Here is a 21,772-nt window from a genome sequence, read left to right on the forward strand (position 1 = left end):
ATACAAAGAGCTCCTTGATCAGTTTCCCAGGAAGAGGGTCAAGTAAACATGTTGTCTGTTTTATTCCATTTACACGTTGTAACAATTCCCTTAATGTTATTTCCTCAAAACGAGAGAAAGTATTTTGGAGGGCAGTATCCGCCGTATATACAATCGTGTCAGTGTTAATAGAACCCCGTTGTAGCTGGGACGCATTGTCTTTAATCTCCTTTCTAATGACTTCAATTTTCTTACTAAAGAATTGCATAAAGTCATCAGCTGAGTGGGTGGAGCTACTGGAAGGAGTCCCTTGTTGGGTTAGCGATGCTACCGTACTAAACAAAAATTTAGGATCGTTTTTATTACGGTGGATGAGATTTGAGTAATATTTAGCTTTAGCTAAGGTAAGCATGCGTTTATAAGTTATTAAACCATCACTCCATGCTTGATGGTGCACCTCAAGTTTAGTCGTGCGCCATTTGCGTTCCAGCTTTCTACATAATAATTTCTGAGCTCTAGTGTCTTCTGTAAACCACGGGGTGCGCTTTTTTGGAGCCTTTTTTAACTTTAGCGGTGCTATGTTATCAATGGTTTCGCGCAGGGCGTCATTAAAGTTGTTAGTGAGGTTATCAATAGAGCCCACATACTTTGGGAATGGTGCCATTACCGAGGGCAGTAGGTCAGCAAGAGTTGTCGTTGTGGCTGTATTAATGTTGCGGCTGCTATAGCAGTTATTATTATTATTAGTTTGACGAACATGCGTCTGAACCTCGAATTTTATAAGGTAATGATCAGACAATACTTTAGTATACGGGAGTATCGTAACTTTGGAAACGTTGATGCCCCTGACAAGCACTAGGTCTATCGTATTACCGTTGCGATGCGTGGGTTCATTTATTATTTGTGTGAGACCACAGCTATCAATTACAGTCTGGAGCGCTACGCACGGTGGGTCCGATGGGGTATTCATATGGATATTAAAGTCCCCCATTATGATTATATTATCGGCGTGTGTCACTAGATCAGCAACGAACTCTGAGAATTCATTAATAAAGTCCGAATAGGGCCCTGGGGGGCGGTAGATAACAGCCAGGTGTAGAGGCAGCGGTGTGACAGACCTCATAGTAAGCACCTCAAACGATTTATATTTATTATTTATGTTAGGACTAAGGTTAAAGTTTTCGTTGTATATTAGTACAACCCCCCCACCCCTTTTGAGCGGACGGGCAATATGCGCATGTGTAAAGTTAGGAGGACATGCCTCATTTAGCGCAAAAAAGTCGTTTGGTTTAAGCCAGGTTTCGCTGAGACCGATGACGTTAAGATTGTTGTCTCTGATAATATCATTAACTAACAACGTTTTAGGAGACAATGATCTTATGTTTAAAAAACCTATATTATAGGTAGTGGGCTGTTTTAGGGAGTTTTTGATCAAATTATCCGTAGTAGCAATATTAATAATGTTGTGTTTATTATGCCCAGTGCATTTAGTATAGTTACGACCATATCTAGGAATTGATACGACAGGAATTTTCCGATTGTTTGATTGTTGTTTTGATAAACTGCACGCATCATGGTTAGCCACCTCAGTAACGGGGATTTTCCGATTGTTTGTTTGTTGCTTTGATAAACTGCACGCATCATAGTTAGCCACCTCAGTAGAACACATGTCCAACTCTGAAACACTCAAAGCAGAAAAAACTTGTTCTAATTTAACTGACTCCTTACCCAGACCAGTAGTCTCGCATTTTCCATCTAAATCCGTCTTCGGGATGGAGGAAAGTGGTGTTCTGTGGGGATTAGCCTTCTGCTTTGTTTTTAGCCCCGCTCGGCATCCGCGTTTCCGATCACACCGCTGGCGTCTGCTCCGTAGACGGCCCCCGCTGCTACTAGACTCCCCTGCTTCACAGGCCGCTGGATGTAGCCGCCGATGTATTCCCGTGCTAGTTAGCAAGTCTAGCACGCAAGTGTCTATCGGTCCAAAACGGCCCGATGTGTCCACATCCAGAAGTGTCTGGCGGTCGTACGTGATCACGGAGTGACCACGATGTGAGCCAGCCATTAAGTTTGTGGAATTGTCCGGTATTTCTGCCAAATGTTCCATCTTTAGCAGGAGCTCCTCGAGTGCGCAGCCCGTCCGGGCGCCGCCATCGACAACTCTTGTATATATATATACACATATATATATATATATATATATATATATATATATACATATATATATATATATACATATATATATACATATATATATATATATATACATATATATATATATATATATATATATATATATATATATATATATATATATATATATATATATGCGTGTGTGTACATACATTTCAGATATTACAAATATTTATTTTTGTCCATATCCCACAGGGCTAGTTTGGAAGATGTACTGTTCATATAATGAATGGCAGTTTTATGAACTTTTACTGACCCACTGTTCAATTCTTTCACTCAGATGAAAAGGTCATAGATGAGTAAAACTGTGCCAGTTACAGCACAAATTGTACTTTTTTAACTACCTCGTCTATTTCACTTACAAAAAAAATAACAATATCATTAGAAATCAAAATGGAAAAAAACGTGTCACTACCTAACTGAACTATAGTGAATTATAGTTATTCATGAACAAAAATAGAGAACAAAACAGTAAGAATGCAATCCCATATATGAGATAAAAATGTGTTATGACATTGAGAAGCTTCAGGCGCAGCATCAAATCTGGAAAATGTATAATAGTTTCTAGTGGGACAGTATTCATTCAAAAATGAGCTGTTGGCATGATTTTATGAGTGACTAATAAATGTTCCACAGGACAAAAACACCTGACAAGCTTTTATGACTCAGATATTGTTCCTTTTTGAGTTCAGTCTAAAGTTATTTATGCTTGTTTCCCATCATGATCACCATTGAATATGTAATAAGCACTTAATATTTATTTAAAGGGGAACTATTATGCAATTGAAGCCTTTTTTGTGTATTTTGAATCCACATAAGTCCCAAAAACGTGAAATCAAACCATGGAGGCATGACAGAGATTTTTCTATAACAATCTTGCCTTCCTTCATACTTCCTCTTAACTGCTAAATTATCTTGACACAACAGAAAAATAAGTGCATAAAATTTGAGACGTGTAGATGGAACTACTTTACAGGAAAAAAAAGTAAGCAGTTATTGACAGGAAATGAACAAGTAGATTAATAAGAGTCTAGAGAGGGGATACTATAAAATAGGCCTGGGCCGATAATCGATAAGTCAATTGACCTGCGCATATCAAGGTAAAATATTCCGACTTAAGGTGTCACGCATGCAAATGTCATTATCAGAACATTTTTTTCAGGGTCGATGTACACATTAACGTTCTAATCCGAAGGGTGATCAAATTAAATTATATTTGGCCATGTACACATGGTTTATGTTGACATCATTGAGTGGTAAGCTGCTTCCTCGTTTCCTTGCTCGTCAAGCTTAAATCATACCTCTCACCTGGAAAGTAGAAGAATGAGGACAAATTCCTAAAAGTTGGTACACTTTGGACAGCTAATTTTGAACTGGAAATGGCGAGAACAACACGAAAAGATTCTTTGTTCAAACCCCACCCCCCTTTTCTATGGGAGGATTATCAAATCAAATCAAATCAACTTTATTCAAAAAACACATTTAAAATTTACCACGGGGTAGCCAAAGTGCTGTACAATGGACAGGTTAAAAGATAATACGAGGACCAAGCAAACAACACAACACAAACAGAACATGATAAAAAATAAATAAATAAAACATAAAAACAGGTTCACAGCAGGTGTATAATGGGGCGCCATTGGAGGATGGATGTCACTTAGTGTTAAAAGCCAAGGACTAAAAGTATGTTTTTAAGAGAGATTTAAAACAGGAAGAGAGGAGGCTTGTCTAACACTCAGAGGTAGGTCGTTCCAGAGCTTGGGAGCAGCAGCAGCGAAAGCTCTGTCACCTCTAAGCTTCAGCCTTGTGTCAGGGACCGTCAGTAGCAGCTGATCGGCTGATCTTAGGGATCGAGTGGGGCAGTAAGGCTGAAGGAGGTCGGAGAGATATGTTGGCGCGAGGTTGTTTAGACAGTTAAAAGCAAATAGAAGGAGTTTAAAATTGATTCGATAACGCACAGGAAGCCAGTGAAGGGACGCTAATATAGGAGTGATGTGCTCACGTCTGCGGGTCTGTGTTAGCAGACGAGCAGCAGAGTTCTGCACGAGCTGCAGGCGGGCGAGGGAGGCCTGGCTAATGCCTACATACAGGGCAATGAAGTAGTCTAAACGATTCGAGATAAAGGCATGAATTAATTTCTCGAGGTCATGTCCTGACAGAAGCGGTTTCACTTTCGCTATTTGGCGTAATTGATAAAAGCTTTTTTGAACGACGCTGTTGATTTCTTTTTCGAATTTAAAATCTGAGTCGAACTTTACCCCCAAGTTTGTGACAGAGTCGCTGAGATACGGGGTCAGAGTGCCGAAGTCAACGTTGGGGGAGGGAGAGCGACTTGGAGCGAACAACATAACTTCTGTTTTGTCTTCATTTAGATTCAGGAAGTTAGCTGAAAGCCAGGCTTTGATGTCGTGCAGGCAGTCAATGAGACGTTGAACTGCGTTATTTTGTGCCATGGGAAAACAGATCTGGCAATCATCGGCATAAAAATTAAATGCAAAACCATACTTCCTAAAAATAGAACCAAGGGGGAGAAAGTAAAGCGCAAATAAGATTGGGGCAAGGATTGAGCCCTGGGGGACCCCGTGTGGTAGAGGAGCTGTGGAAGACATAAAACTGTCTATTTTTACACAAAAACTCCTGTCGGCTAGATACGACTGGAACCAGTTGAGGGCGGCGCCCTTAATACCCACACAGTTCTCAAGACGAGAGATTAAGGTGGCATGGTCGACGGTGTCGAACGCAGCAGACAGATCTAAAAGCACCAGGACGATATATTTGCCAGAATCAGTTGACAGGAGGATATCGTTAAAAACTTTTAGAAGCGCTGACTCTGTGCTGTGGAGGGCTTTAAAACCGGACTGGAACAGCTCAGTGATACCATTATCCTCTAAGAAGGGCAACAACTGACTGTAGACAACCTTCTCTAATATTGTGGAAATGTATGGAAGATTAGAGATAGGTCCAAGGTTAGAGAGGAGAGAGGGGTCGAGGCTTGTTTTTTTAAGTAGAGGTCGTACCACTGCATGTTTAAACTCTACTGGAAGTATTCCAGAAGAGAGGCTACTATTGATAATGTTAAGGACACTTGATTCAATCGTAGCAAATACCTCCTTAAACAGGCGAGGTGGGAGGGCATCTGCAGGAGAACCAGAGGGCTTCATATGACTAACTGTGTCATTTAAAAAAGAAAAGGACACCGGCTCAAACTGATGGACAACAGAAGAGAAATGCAGAGGAATAGAAGGGTCATACGAGTCATTCTTCATCTAAATGGGAATATATGAACATCCTAGCTGTCGGCCTCCTAATTAAAGCAGACTTTGCACAATAAGCGATATTTTATTATGTTTGTTGGCTCTCGTGAAGTCTGCAGTGACCAGTAATCAGTGATGGAGTGGGGAAAAAAGCAAATGTGATGTGTTTTGAAATCGATGTGCCGCATTTGCTTAAAATGACCAAAATACGTAAATATAAAATTTTATTTTAAATGTGCCCGTTACTATATTACATATATACTTACATCATGTAAACAAAACTTTATTGGAGGTGTTTGGATTTTTTTAAGGACTTTATAGGCAGAATAAAGCGGCTCCTATAGGCTCCATTGCAAGCACACTTTTGTTTGCATTCATTTAGAATGCTTTAAAGAAAAAATACATCCGTCATGAAGATTGTGAACGATAGGCAAAATTCCAAAAATAAGTGCAGTTCCCCTTTAACAGGAAATGAACTCACACGACGTCACATAAACTGTAATTGAAACAAATGATCGCATTTATTACAAAAACATTCTGTTTACAAATGAAAACAGAAGGAGATAAATATATTCAAACACAAAAAACAAAAATAATGTGGCTGTTAAAAAGCCAGAATATTTTTTAATATTTCCTCTGCCAAGAAAGTATATTGTGTATTTATTTTAGGCATTACAAATATACAACTTGGTTAAAGGATTTTAATGTGGGTATAAGTACTTTATGAGCACACGTACAAAAGTTTGCTCACAGTATATTTTATTTTTATCATGTTTTACTTAACATGGATAATTAAAAGTTTATATTCCAATTCCAATGTTAAAATATACAAGAAATACACGTTTATTGTATTTGAAAAGTTATACTTGCAATATGTGTATGTATTATTATTTAATCAGTGGTTAATTTGGTTTCAAAATAATTTTGCCAATAAATTGGATTATCTGCAATTATTTGTAGATCATCAATCCATTGTGCAGCAAAATGTGTTATCAGCCCAGGCCGATAACATAACAGCTATAACGGTTGGTGTGTCAGCATCGACAAGAGCAAAAAGTACTCTCTACACGTAAGAGGGCTGATCGATCTACAAAACCCAAAACCAGTGAAGTTGGCACGTTGTGTAAATCATAGGTAAAAACAGAATACAATGATTTGCAAATCATTTTTAATCTATATTAAATTAAATAGACTGCAAAGACAAGATACTTAAAGTTTGAACTGAAAAACATTGTTACTTTTTCCAAATATTAGCTGATTTGAAATTTGATGCCTGCAATATGTTTCAAAAAAGCTGGCACAAGTTGCAAAAAAGACTTAAAAAGTTGAGGAATGCTAATTAAACACTTATTTGAAGAATCCCACAGGTGAACAGGCTAATTGGGAACAGGTGGGTGCCCTGATTGGGTATAAAAGCAGCTTCCATGAAATGCTCAGTCATTCACAAACAGGGATGGGGTGAGGGTCACCACTTTGTGAACAAATGCGCAAGCAAGTTGTTTAAGAACTACATTTCTCAACCAGTATCGCAAGGAATTCAGGGATTTTACCATCTACAGTCCTAGTATCTACATCATATCTACATCAGTCTATTCTATTGAATATAAGTTGAAAAGGATTTGCAAATCACTGTATTCTGTTTTTATTTACGAATTACACAACGTGCCAACTTCACTTGTTTGGGTTTTGTATAAATTGGTGTTGTTCACACCAAAGGTAATATTAGTAATTTAGTAGGGTTGAGTTATTTCTTGGCCTGATGTGGATCTGAGCTAAGGATGGTGTTGTGGCTTGTGCAGCCCTTTGAGATATTTGTGATGAAGGGCTGAATTTGTATTGATTGATTGATGGTATATGATCGCTATACTTATGGTCCATATCGTTATTTTCTGAAAATCATGTTTTTGTTCATGTTTACACATTCGGGGATTAATTCCTTGGACACAGGAGGACTTTTTAAGGCAAAATTGATTTAAATGTTTGATAGTAATTTTTTATCTTGTTTAGTTATTGTGTACTATTTACTTTGTTTTCTCAGACAAGTATTTGTAATAAAAGAGAATAAGTAACAATCTTAAATATTGTGCTGATATTGTCAAACTGTAAAGAGCAATCATTATGAATACATTGAAAAATGTGCAGTTAATACATGTGATCATATCAGTATTAACATTGGCCAATATAACTTTTAGATGAATCCCCGATTGTACATACCCCGTTTCCATATGAGTTGGGAAATTGTGTTAGATGTAACTATAAACGGAATACAATGATTCGCAAATATTTTTCAACCCATATTCAATTGAATGCACTACAAAGACAAGATATTTGATGTTCAAACCCATAAACTTTTTTTTTTTTGCAAATAATAATTTAACTTAGAATTTCATGGATGCAACACGTGCCAAAGTAGTTGGGAAAGGGCATGTTCACCGCTGTGTTACATCACCTTTTCTTTTAACAACACTCAATAAACGTTTGGGAACTGAGGAATCTAATTGTTGAAGCTTTGAAAGTGGAATTATTTCCCATTATTGTTTTATGTAGAGCTTCAGTCGTTCAACAGTCCGGGGTCTCCGCTGTGGTATTTTACGCTTCATAATGCGCCACATATTTTCGATGGGAGACAGGTATGGACTGCAGGCAGGCCAGGAAAGTGCCCGCGCTCTTTTTTTATGAAGCCACGCTTTGGTAACGCGTGCTGAATGTGGCTTGGCATTGTCTTGCTGAAATAAGCAGGGGCGTCCATGAAAAAGACGGCGCTTAGATGGCAGCATACGTTGTTCCAAAACCTTTATGTACCTTTCAGCGTTAATAGTGCCTTCACAGATGTGTAAGTTACCCATGTCTTGGCCACTAATGCACCCCCATACCATCACATATGCTGGCTTTTGAACTTTGCGTCAATAACAGTCTGGATGGTTCACTTCCCCTTTGTCCGGATGACACCATGTCCAATATTTCCAAAAGCAATTTGAAATGTGGACTCGTCAGACCACAGAACACTTTTCCACTTTGAATCAGTCCATCTTAGATGATCTCGGGCCCAGAGAAGCAGGCGGCGTTTCTGGATGTAGTTGATAAATGGCTTTCGCTTTGCATCGTAGAGCTTTAACTTGCACTTAAAGATGTAGCGACGAACTGTATTTAGTGACAGTGGTTTTCTGAAGTGTTCCTGAGCCCATGTGGTGATATCCTTTAGAGATTGATGTCGGTTTTTGAAACACTGCCGTCTGAGGGATCAAAGGTCACGGTCATTCAATGTTGGTTTACGGCCATGCCGCTTACGTGCAGTGATTTCTCCAGATTTTCTGAACCTTTTGATGATACTATGGACCGTAGATGTTGAAATGCCTAAATTTCTTGTAATTGCACTTTGAGAAACTTTGTTCTTAAACTGTTTTGACTATTTGCTCACGCAGTTGTGGACAAAGGGGTGTACCTCGCCCCATCCTTTCTTGTGAAAGACTGAGCATTTTTTGGGAAGCTGTTTTTATACCCAATCATGGCACCACCTGTTCCCAATTAGCCTGCACACCTGTGGGATGTTTCAAATAAGTGTTTGATGAGCATTTCTCAACTTTATCAGTATTTATTGCCACCTTTCCCAACTTTTTTGTCACGTGTTGCTGGCATCATATTCTAAAGTTAATGATTATTTGCACACAAAAAATATTTATCAGTTTGACCATCAAATATGTTGTCTTTGTACCATATTCAACTGAATATGGGTTGAAAAGGATTTTAAATCCCTGTATTCCGTTTATATTTACATCCAACACAATTTCCCATCTCATATGGAAACGGGGTTTGTAAGAGTCCTATGACTCACACAAACTGACCAGTGTTAATTTTTTTGACTAATAAATATTGTCTTAGTTGTCGTCAACTACCAATTTTTCCCTGATTAAAAATGATGGGAACTAATAAAAAAAAACGCATGTTGACTGAGAGGGTGAAAAATTCAACCAACACTTTAGTCTACGAATAAAAACGAAACAAACATTTTGACAGAAAAGACATCCACTTATATTCAATTATGTCTTGTAGATGGGTGGGTCAGGTTCAGAATATATCCAACCACAGCTCATTAGCCGCATACGTCGCTCGGTTGGAAACGCGGCCGTGCCATCAACTTGAGTGTTCCCGGTTTGATCCCTGCTTCCATGCTAGTCACTGCAGTTGTGTCCTTGGGCTAGATACTTTATCCACCTGATCCCAGTGCCACCCACACTGGTTCAAATGTAACTTAGATAATGGGCTTCACTATGTAAAGCGCTTTGTGTCACTACAGAAAAGTAATAATTCTGTCCACAAGTTCATGCTACTTTTGTGTTAAATAAATGTTTTGCAGATAGCCTGAATAAAGGTAATTTCAAGGAAACTTTACAGATGCACTATCTATTTTACTTTGTATTTAAGTCACCAAAATGTACTGTAATATTAGTTGACTGAAATGCTGTGATATTAAGTCAACTAAAACTCGACTAAAAGATGACTAAAGTTTGACTAAATGTAAATACATTTGCCAAAAAAACAAATTAAACTAAGTTAAAAACTGCTGTCAAAATTGACAACAATAGTGACTATTGCCACCTGCTGACTTGTAGTAGAATTCATTGGAGACACGCAAGCTGACAATCTGCTGTAGTTACAGCAGCATGATCTAGTGAAATGTTTTGCCTGAGACACAACAGCAACAGTGGATCTTTGTAGTGACGGTCTAATAATGTTATTGTTGTATCAGATCTCAGCTAAGTAAAGGGCCTTTGGATTTAAGTTGGAAATGTTTAGCTGTTAACAGATGAGCTAAAGACTACTGGACTAAATGTCCTCAAGTGTTTTTAAATGTTGATGTTAACGTTGATGCCAAACATAATTCACGAGGAGCTAAATTAAGGCTGGATAAGTACTATGAGGGTTGTTTTCTCTCATGTGGCCCAGTTTGAAAATTGGATTCAAATTAGGTCTTATATACAGAAACAAATCAAATATCTGCTGATGTGACTGCAGTGTCAGTAGAAGGATCAGAAAGACAGAGCCTAACCCAGCTTCCCAGACTTTGGGTAAGAGGTGGGGTGCACCCTGCACTAGCCAACAGTTAGTCACAGGACAGTACATCACTACAGTACAGTAGTGCTGTACTGTAGATGTCAACAAATAAAACAGTCAAAATAATTAGACAACATTGCAATTGGATGGTGTAGTCAATTATTACACAAGAACAAAAACAATAAAAGAGCAACATGGGGAATCCTAAATAGCATTATAAAAAATGGGCCTAAGAAAGTTTATCCTAAATACTTCTTAGATGAAAATGTAAAAAATGACAATGTGAACAAGGTAGTTGAAAATTTTAATAAGTACTTTGTGAACGTTGGACCAAATCTGGAAGAAAAGATTCCAGATCCCGAGTCAGTAGAGGACTCCAATGACGCTATAAACAGAAATCCAGAATCAACGTTCCTCGAAAGTATGACAAAAAAGGAAAGAATCAATATTGTTAAAAAAATAAAGTTGATCCAAGACCTTAAATGATTGTAACGAAATTGATATGGAAACGATAAAAAAAAAGGTTCTTGAAGAGATTTCAGAACCTACAGTATGTCCGATTTTGTTATTCTTTCAGCCAGACCTGTGTGGCCGAAACCATCAGATACTGAAATAAACACACAGGTCTGGCTATAAAAATAACAAAATCGCATAATTTTTTAAAGACCTAATAAAACTCTTTGGTTTACTTTCACATATATCGGCAACCTACCATTTCCAATTCCCAGACACAATGAAAATAGCAAAAGTGAAAAAGGTCATACCAATGTATAAGACTGGAGACAAAACACCACATTACAAACCACAGAACTGTTTCTCTACATCCACAATTTTCAAAAAAAATTGAAAAACTGTTAAGAACAGATTGGACAAAGTCATAAATAAAAATGATACAAACACTCACAGACAACCAATACATACAAAGAGACAACATTTCAACATCGATGGCATTAATCAAAATAACGGAAAAGATCACCAATGCAATAGCTCACAAAAGATGTGCTGCTGCAGTGTTTATGGATTTAACAAAAGCATTTGACACAATCAATCCTAATATCTTAATAGACAAATTAGAACGGTATCGTATCAGAGAGTTGGTCTCGGTAGGAAGCTACTTAGCCAACAGGAAGCAATACATGAAGATAGGAGAACAAACTGTCACGTCTATGGGATCATGTTTTGTTTTGGTCATGTTCGGTTTTGTTTTTTGGACATTCAGTTCCTGTTCCTGCACTTCCTTGTTTGCTTTGTTACCATGCCAACTCATTAGTTTTCACCTTGTCCTCATGTCACGCCCCTGTCCTCATGTCTCACACCTGTTTGAAATTATCATGTCTATTATTTAAACCGGAAGTTGCCAGGAAGTCAGCCTGGCGACTTTACCCCTACTCCCTTCATGCCATGCCATGCCATGCCTGCTAACCAATCTGCCAATAGTTTCCCTCCTGCTCATGCCACGTAAGTTTTTTTTTTTTTATGTCACAGTTGTTGAGTTTTGTTTTTTTGTCTATAGTCATGCCATAGTGCTAGTTTTGGTTTCTAGTCAAGTTTGTTCTCCGCCATTGTGAGCGCCTTTTGTTTGCCTTTTTTTGTTATAGTATTAAAAAAAATATGTACTTACTAGAGATGCGCAGTTTGCGGTCTCATCCGCGGAGTCCGCGAAGAAACCGCGGGTCGGGCTGGTCTCATGACGAAAAAATTGTTTTAAATAGATTCGGGCGGGTGGCGGTTGAACTATTCGGAAATATTTAAAATACATAGTTCAGGGATCTGCAACCTTTACCACTCAAAGACCCATTTTGACCCGTGTCACAAAGTAAAGTAGACAATGGGAGCTGCAAATATTCTCGCTTATCCTGTTAACAAGAATAAGTGCGTGCTATAAAGCCATTGCCTTGAACGCTTTCAACAACATGTACAAACAGCTTGCCAGTCCAGCAACATGTTATATGTGGCTTCTGCAGAAACACGTACACGACTGCAAGGCATACTGGGTGACACAGAGTACACTGATGGTTGTGATATAAACAACTTTACCACTCTTACTAATATGCGCAACACTGTGAAGCCAAACCAAACAAGAATGACAAACTCATTTCGGGAAAGCATCCTCACAGTAACACAACATAAACGCAACACAACAAATACCCAGAATCCTTTGCATCCATGACTTTTCCTGACTATATTATACACCCCGCTAGCACCAACCGTCCCCCCGTGCGTCGGTAAGGTGGGTGGGGTTTGGTGCTAGCGGGGTGTATAATATAGTCAGGAAGAGTCTTGGATGCAAAAGATTCTGGGTATTTGTTGTGTTGCGTTTATGTTGTGTTACTGTGAGGATCTTCTCACGAAATCTGTTTGTCATTCTTGTTTGGTGTGGCTTCACAGTGTGGTGCATATTAGTAAGAGTGTTAAAGTTGTTTATATCACAACCATCAGTGTACTCTGTGTCACCCAGTATGCTTTGCAGTCGTGTACGTGTATCTGCGGAAGTCACATACAACATGATGCTGGACTGGTAAGCAGTTTGTACATGTTGTAGAAGGCGTCAAAGGCAATGGTTTCATAGCACACCCTTATTCTCGTTATCTGGATGAGCACCAGCAAGTATTCGCGAGAATGGTTGCGGCTCCCATTGGCTTCTTAACTCTGTGAAACGGGTCAAAATAGCTCTTTGAGTGGTAAAGATTGCCGACCCCTTATATATATTAACGGGCGGGTGGCGGGCGGTTGTGGTTTTGATAAAATGTTGGTTCGGGTGGATGGCGGGTGGATGACGACTTTAGTGATGCGGTTGCAGATGATATAATTGCCTATCCGCGCATCTCTAGTACGTACACTCACGTCTTGCTCGTGCCCACTTTTCTTTGCCTCGGAAAAACAATCCAAACCCCAAAGTCCACGTTTTGACACAAAAAAAGAAATTCGAGGAAACAACTCCAAATATGCGCTTCATTCACTAACGATGTTAAAAATTTGAATAATACATAATGTTGAATATAAAGAACATACACAGCCCATTATTTATTGAATCAAAAATATTGAAATTCAACAACTTGGTCCATTAGCAAATAGCTAAAATGATGTACAAAACAAACAATACCCAATAATGTACAACAATTCTTCTCAACAAAAGAGGGGGAAAATAACCTTAGACGAAAATCTAATTTAAAACATTTGTATGCACGTAAAACACTTAAAACCTTTGGCATATCCTTATGTGGAAATAAATTATGGAATGGATTAAGCAAGGATATCAAACAAAGCACTAATATGATTCAGTTGAAGAGACTGTTCAAACTACAAGTGAATTATCATAAACATCATGAACATTTAAAAAAAATAGATAATGCTTATTTATGTATTTAATATTTGTTTACTTATAATCTATTTATTTATTTATTTATTGTTTTGTTACAAACAGATAACAAACAAATAGTATAAAACTGCTATGGTGTACGAAGGGGCAAGATTAAATAAGTTCTGCTTCTTACTACTCCTTTTCGGACGAGCTGTAAAGAAACAACTGGAAATATGTGATGCATTACATTGTAATTGTACTGTATGCATGTTCGAAATAAACTGAAACTGAACTGAACATAGGTGCATATCATAGCATTTACCAGATACTACACAAATATGCACCCAATGGGCTGTAAGAAGGTCAAAAGCATCAATCACCTTGGACGTTCAGTAACTACTCTGTAGCAATGTCATGATGTAATTTCTTTATCACGACTCATTGTGTCCATAGTCTTTCATATATGTGTTTTTGGGTGATAAAAGTAAAGCAATGCAGACGGACACACAATATGAGCAGAGGCATTCACATATGTCACATGTGTTGTGAACTAAACTAACCCCGAGCAATCAGAAGTGCTAACTACCGAGGTATATAAGTTTATACGAAATTATCTATAACATATCCATTAATCCATTTTCTGTATCACTTGTCATCATTAGTCTAATGGGTCAACTCGAGCCTATCCCAGCTGGAGTACACCAGCTTGGATAGGCTCACAGAGAACATACAGTATAAACAAACAAGCATTCACATTCACATTCACACCTATGCACAACTTAGTCTCCAATAAAATTATATCCATCTATCCATCCATTTCTACTGCTTGTCCCTCTCCTATCCCAGCTGCACTCGGGCAGAAGGCAGGGTACACCCTGAAACAGGCACCAACTCATCGCGGGGCCAACCCAGATAGACAACCATTCAAGCTCATATTCACACACTAGAGTAGGGCCAATTTAGTGTTGCCAATCAACTAATACCCTGGTGCATGTCTTTGGAGGTGGGAGGAAGCTAGAGTACCCGGATGGAACCAACGCAGTCACGGGGAGAACATGCACACAGAAAGATCTCAAACCCAGGACCTTCTTATTGCGAGGCATGACCACTAACTAACCCCTCTTTCAACGTGCTGCCCTCCAATGAACTGAACATGTACATTTTTAGGCAGTCACATAAAATCAAACAGTGCTATATTTCTATACCTTTGTTGCAGGTGACGTCACATTATGTCCAGTTGCAGACGTGGCACCGGCTTAAGCGCTTGGTCGGGAAACAAGCAGTCGGACTGCATCTAGCTAATGTTACAATTTTCCATACCAACAAGGCAAGAAGTAAAGGTCCACTTATAAAAAAATACACTAGCTTGATGCTTATTTACATGAAATGTGCCTTGGACATGCTACCAATTACTATCATTCATGAGATAACATGACCATTTCATATATCTATTTTATACCGCTTGTCCCTCTTGGTGTCACGGGGGAGCTGGAGCTTATCCAAGCTGCACTTTAGGCAGAAAGCAGGGTACACCCTGGACAAGTCAGGGCAAACACAGATAGACAAACACCCATTCACACTCACATTCACACACTAGGGCTAATTTAGTGTTGGAAATAAGCCTATCACGAGGTGCATGTAAGGCTAGAACCCACACATGCATTACAAGGAAATGCAAACTTCACACAATCTTCAAACAGAGATATTCCAGAGATTCAAATCTTTGGTCATTCTAATCAGTAGGTGACAGTGAGGTCCACATATCACAATACGGTCATAACAACTTGCTGTAGTATAATTGTCTAAAGAGGAGGAAGTCCAATGTATCAACACTGTCGGATTACCTTTATGATGTTGCCAACTCTATCCACAGTGAAATATGCTGACAAGAGTTTACAAATCAAAGATTCAAGTTACTTCAAGGTCTGACTGCCTGTCAGTCGCAAAACAAGGCAGAAAATGTAAACAAAGAGTCACGCAACCACAGAGAGAGGAGTGCACACTGTTTTGAGAATATAGAAGCTGAGTGCGTAACAGGAGGGTACTTCTTATCTGACCATTTCCTTGGTCAAGAGTTACATCATGACCAGGAATACCACACTGATGTCATGACTAAGAAACCAAAAGCTGACACAAAAAGGTATGGGACCACACCCACACCTTCTGTTGCGTCATCAATCATCCTTCCTTACAGGATTTTTTGCCATTTATGTCGCAGTTGACAGACATCAAGGAGTTTCTATTGTGCCATGGCTAATACTATGCAACTTGGTGAACGACTGGTCTTTAGCCATAACTACCATTGAGGACACTGAGGTCATGACTCGTGTCCTCTGTATTTTTTCAAGTGACAAAAAAGAAGATGATATGAATGACGCAAAATGTACTTTTTGTAGGACATCAGATCATATTCTCACAAAATACGATCATTGGTCATGCACTGCCGGCTACAACTCCAGCAACGTAAAACAATGACATCCACTTTTACTATAATCATCATCTGATCCGAAATGTGCTGTCAACATAACATTAAATTATAATGATGTAACCAATGTTGGTTTCATCTGAATTAAATTGATGTGAAACGCTGTCGGGAAAATACCGTTGTCATGTTAGCCAGGTTCTGTTCACAGAGATCAAGCCCGCCCTAAATTTAACCATGCGTAGTTCTTCGCGATCCGTGGGGTTGAGGTGCGGTTTTTCGTAATGCACAGCACATGTCAAATGTGTATTATTGAATGCAATGCCCTTCATATATAATTTTACCAAAAACATACTCCTGGGCACGTAATGCTCTGTCACTGATAATAATATGAAACATTGTTTCCCTCTCAAATTTCCGGAGCCTTTTGTAGCCCATGTCACTATTACTTAGTTGCTAAACAGAAGGTTGTGGGTTCCATCCCCTGTCATGGTTGAAACTATGGAAAGCTATTTAATTTATGTTTCAATTATGGTAAAATTGTATAATACGCAAAACTTCAGGATAATAATAAAAACAGTGGACTGTTGCAAAGTCATGCTGATTGTCAAAGATGTTAATTAGATCTACCTCAACTGAAAGCTTTTGTTATCATGGAAATTCATTGTTGCTCACGGTAATATTTATATGGTGCTGGGATACACATGATTTCAGCCTTTCAGACCTACTCTTGAAGCACCAATTTTTGACGTCTGTGTTTTTCAAATCCGAGTTACAGCCCTGACTGGGTTTTGGGATAATTACAAATCCCTTTTCACTTGCCGCAAACCGTATAAAAGGTGAGGATCCAGGATTATTTTCTGAGATGCACTGTCATTGTTCCCCTTGAATTTTCAGGGTCTTTATGATAACATTGCACCAGCAGTAGTTTTGTACCTGCGGTATGAAGTAGTACAGCTCGGTACAGCCTGTCTTTGAAACAGGTATGCACTGGTTTCTGTTAATGTGATTCTGTTTGACAAATGTACTGTGTCAGAAATTCTAAAGAAAATTGATAAGACAAACTACATAAAGAAAATATGCTTTGTAACATGGCCACAATGATTGACTACTAAAATTACAGCATCAAAATGTTCATTAAAACAGCCAAACATATATCTAAGGCAGGGCTATTCAACTAAACGGTTTTGGGCTGCAGGAGACTCAAGAAAACTAAAGCCCTGGGGAACGGACTACTCTCTTCACTATTCTTATGTTGTACTTTCCTGAGAATCTGCTGTTTTCAAAGGACCTACTGCAAAAAAGCTAGTGAAAGATAATTTATGTGACTGTTTTTTCAAACTGAGTTTGTGGTCATTCCTGGGCAGAATTTGGTCCCTGATCCGCCAGTTGAATAGCCCTGATTTAAGGGGTTAGGAAACGTGTTACTGAACTGATAACTGACAAAAAAATCATGTTTGTTTGCAGGATGAACAGTGTTTTGGAGCCTGCAATATCAAAACAAGTGAACTACTGGACACTGCAGTCATTTGTAATAGTGATTTCAGTCATTACGCAATCTTAAAAAGGATCATTTGACAACATTGGACACTATTGTAGCCCTCATATTGCTCCACACAGTAGGTTAACAACTCTCAACGACAGCTAAGCAGTGAAAACGAGGACTACATCATGGCACTGACGAGTGTGTCGTCAAACCACAGCAACAACAAGCCTAACAAGTTTCCCTGGTCCGCTGAATGGGTGTTCGTCCTTTTCCAAAGAGGGAGCTCAAATTCCTTAGAAAATCTTCGCAACAACAGCGACGAGGTTTCGAAAATGAAGCACCCGGCTTTTGAGACCAACAGAGAGTGGGGGCTCGGTCTGCTTGGAGAAAATAATGCAAACCATCTGCTGTCATACAACGTGCTATCCAGCATCTGGCATAGAGGAAACTACTGAGCAATGCTATTCGGTTAGAATGGCTAATATTTACTCCCCATCTTATCACACAAAGGCCTGAAAAATGCTTAAATGGTTTAGCTTTATGAATATTATCAAGTTGTCCGGTCTGCTGTCATATCACTGCTACACTATTCTATTTCAAAAAGTCCTCTCAATTAAACTAATTGAACTATACTATATTTTCCATTACAGTTTAAGGGGGAAGTCTCTGTAGACTGTTATGGAGCTTTTGTTTTGTAAGTTTAACCACAAATGGTCCTGACTGGTTATATTACAGTATGTGAGTAAGTTGCAGTCTGATTCTTTTAAGTTGCTTCAAAGCAACATATTTGCATGTGAAACACATGAACAACTAACTGCAAAAGAGCTTGTAATTAATTATGTTTCTGTCTATTTGTAACTATATTAAAATTTTAATATTTATTTAAATCTATTGTATTTGTTATCATATTTTATTGCTTTGTATGTAATAAATCTATTGTTTGTTATTACATTTCAGTGCTTTTAAGAGTTATTTTAGTTTCTTGTAATTAAGCCACTGTTTCCAAGTCTAGGTATGCACATACTGTATAGTTCTAAAAGAACATGCTTTGCAGATGAGGCTTTTTGAGTACACCCTTATTGACATATACTGCATTTTATCCAACATTAGGTGCCCACATTTTGCCAAAGAAGCTGATGGATGGAAGGACATGTTACCAAAACAAAATGCTGACAGAGGCCACACCACCTCTAGGTGTGTCTGCTGCAGGGATGCCATTCTGTAACCAGGAAAAACCTGTCTCCATGCGATGAACAGGAAAACACACACTCTCCCTGACACACGCCACCTCCTTCTTGTTGCACGAATAACCGGTTTTAAAGAAGGATGTGTCCTTGATGTGTTGAACTATATGTGTATGAGACTACCTCATTAGATAGATTTGGTAACTGTTGAACTGTATTAAAAACGGCCAATGCACTGCATCATACTAAAGCTAGATAACAGGTCACCTATAATAAACATCTCGACAAATCTGCAACCCAAATAATAATCCTGTAGTTGTATCATGCCTTTGATGGTGCCAATCAACCTGAGCATTATTATCAATGTAGATAAAGCAGGTGTACCTAATGATGTGTCTTGCCAATGTTTCTGGACAGGCACATAAAGGTCAAAAACAGCTCTGGGGTCCTAAGAGTCGTTACAATAAACTATCATAAAAGGGGCCTTTCAAGTCTAGTCGGGAGTAAATAGATACTTTTAACTCTTGGTGTTTTTTACATACGCCATACAATGAACAGGGAAATAATTCCTAAACATTACCGTAGTTTTGTAACGTTAAACATCACTCACCATTTTCAAAGTAACAGTGGTCTCCTTCTCCGCGGTCCAAATATATGTAAGCCTCTCAGAATAGTACCTAGAAGCTGGAGGACAAAAAAATCCAAGTTGACTTTGAAGATATTTCCTGATGTGTCCGAAACGCGTAGATGCGGCCGCCTCAGCTGTGACCTCCTTCCATGGTGAGCGCACGTTGGAGTCCTCTGACAGCGGCAAGCTGACTTGTGGAGTGAGTCCCCAAAACTGGGCTTGAAAACAAAACACAGGAAACTGAGCCACAAAGACCAATCGGAGGAGGCCGAGGGGGGGGACTATTAAATATTCATGAGGTACGAAACTTTGACCGCGCACGCGCAACTTGAAAGCCACAATAATGCGATTTTAGCAGTACATCATGATGCTCTTATACACGCACACACACACACACACACACACACACACACACACACATATATATACATATATATATATATATATATATATATATATATATATATATATATATATATATATATATATATATATATATATATATATATATATATATATTGATTGATTGATTGATTGATTGATTGATTGATTGATACTTTTATTAGTAGATTGCACAGTTCACTACATATTCCGTACAATTGACCACTAAATGGTAACACCAGAATAAGTTTTTCAACTTGTTTAAGTCGGGGTCCACGTTAAACCAATTCATGGTAGTGAATATATATATATATATATATATATATATATATATATATATATATATATATATATATATATATGTGGGCAGCACGGTGGTAGAGGGGTTACTGCGTCTGCCTCACAATACGAAGGTCCTGAGTAGTCAGGGTTCAATCCTGGGCTCGAGATCTTTCTGTGTGGAGATTGTATGTCCTCCCTGTGACTGCGTGGGTTCCCTCCGGGTTCGCCGGCTTCCTCCAACTTCCAAAGACATGCACCTGGGGATAGGTTGATTGGCAACACTAAATTGGCCCGAGTTTGTGAATGTGAATGTGAGTGTGAATGTTGTCTGTCTATCCATGTTGGCCCTGCGATGAGGTGGCGACTTATCCAGGATGTACCCGCCTTCCGCCCGATTGTAGCTGAGATAGGCACCAGCGTCCCCCGAGACCCCAAAGGGAATAAGCGATAGAAAATGGATGGATGGATATATATCCATTATTATGGTTGTGTATATATACACACAACCATAATAACCATTAAAGCCAAATCTCATGCAATACTCGCTCATGGTTCCATTTTTCAAACCCAAAAAACAGGCATGTGCACAGACATTTTGGGGGCCAAAAAAAAGGGCACCCATCTTGAAAATCATCCTTATAGTTATTTAAAAAATCACAGCAGGATATTATAAAATGTACCTGTATACATTTATTTACGTTAACACAACTATTCATCCATTTTCTACCCTCTTCGGGTTGCGGAGGTGGCTGCAGCCAACGTTCCCTCTAAGGTACGCGCCTGTGCAATAGCACACTCCTCACGCGTCTGCACACGGCAAATCTAGGCCGCACACAAAATCTAATAAAAAGATAAGCGCATAACAGTGTGCACGTCTGCCGTCGCTCACATGTGCGCCACTGAATGCTCAAGGAGTTTTGGCGTTTGCTCACACATATGAATAATTGGAGGCAAAATTGGCTGAAGCCTATCAAGTTGCACTCGGGCGGAAAGCGGTGTACACCCTGGACAAGTCGCCACTTTATCGCAGGGCCAAAACAGATAGACAAACAACATATTAAACTCCAATTACCAAATTGAAGGTATGAATGATTAACAGCTAAAAACAGTTGGTACAAGTAAGCCACTGCTGAGTCTTGCCTTAGGCCCCAACCAGAGTATTTTGAGTGAGAGTGTTTAAGAACAGCATCTGAGTCTATTTTACTGGACAGTATCTTATGCACATTACAGTAGATTAGCCAGTACGTCATATTTTCTATCATTATGGCTACTATATTGGGTAAAACGAGTGTAAACGTGACTATTTGTGTTTTAATTTGTGTATAAAGGGCTATAACAATGTTTAAAAAAACGGTATCCAGAAGATCATAGACAGTTTTTTTTTATGCTCTAACTATGAAAATATTCAATTTATAAATAAAAATTTCCACTCTGTGAAAATTCACTTATCAAGTCCGGAACCAATCAACAGCGATAAACGACAGGGGGCCGAAATAGAGCTATACTTTTTACGTTTTTAAATGAAATTGTTGCAAAGAAGTATCCTTTGCACAATTTCCCCTTTAAAATTGCCTTGCAAAGTTTCACATACCTGATTATCCTGGTTACACACA

At 38.7% G+C, this 21,772-nt stretch overlaps 1 protein-coding gene across 3 annotated transcripts in view; it reads right to left on the minus strand.

Annotated features, from left to right (window-relative positions):
* Positions 1-19,821, minus strand: part of myo1ea (myosin IEa) — a 118,338-nt gene extending 98,517 nt beyond the window's left edge. For all 3 annotated transcript variants that reach the window (XM_061882102.1, XM_061882095.1, XM_061882089.1), the window contains exon 1: positions 19,479-19,821. In XM_061882102.1, the coding sequence (XP_061738086.1) occupies positions 19,479-19,481 (3 nt within the window). In that variant the 5' untranslated portion in view covers positions 19,482-19,821. The remainder of the gene's footprint in view (positions 1-19,478) is intronic.
* Between the last annotated feature and the right edge of the window lie 1,951 nt (positions 19,822-21,772).

Source organism: Nerophis ophidion, linkage group LG02 (genome assembly GCF_033978795.1).
Source record: "Nerophis ophidion isolate RoL-2023_Sa linkage group LG02, RoL_Noph_v1.0, whole genome shotgun sequence".
Taxonomy (NCBI): domain Eukaryota; kingdom Metazoa; phylum Chordata; class Actinopteri; order Syngnathiformes; family Syngnathidae; genus Nerophis; species Nerophis ophidion.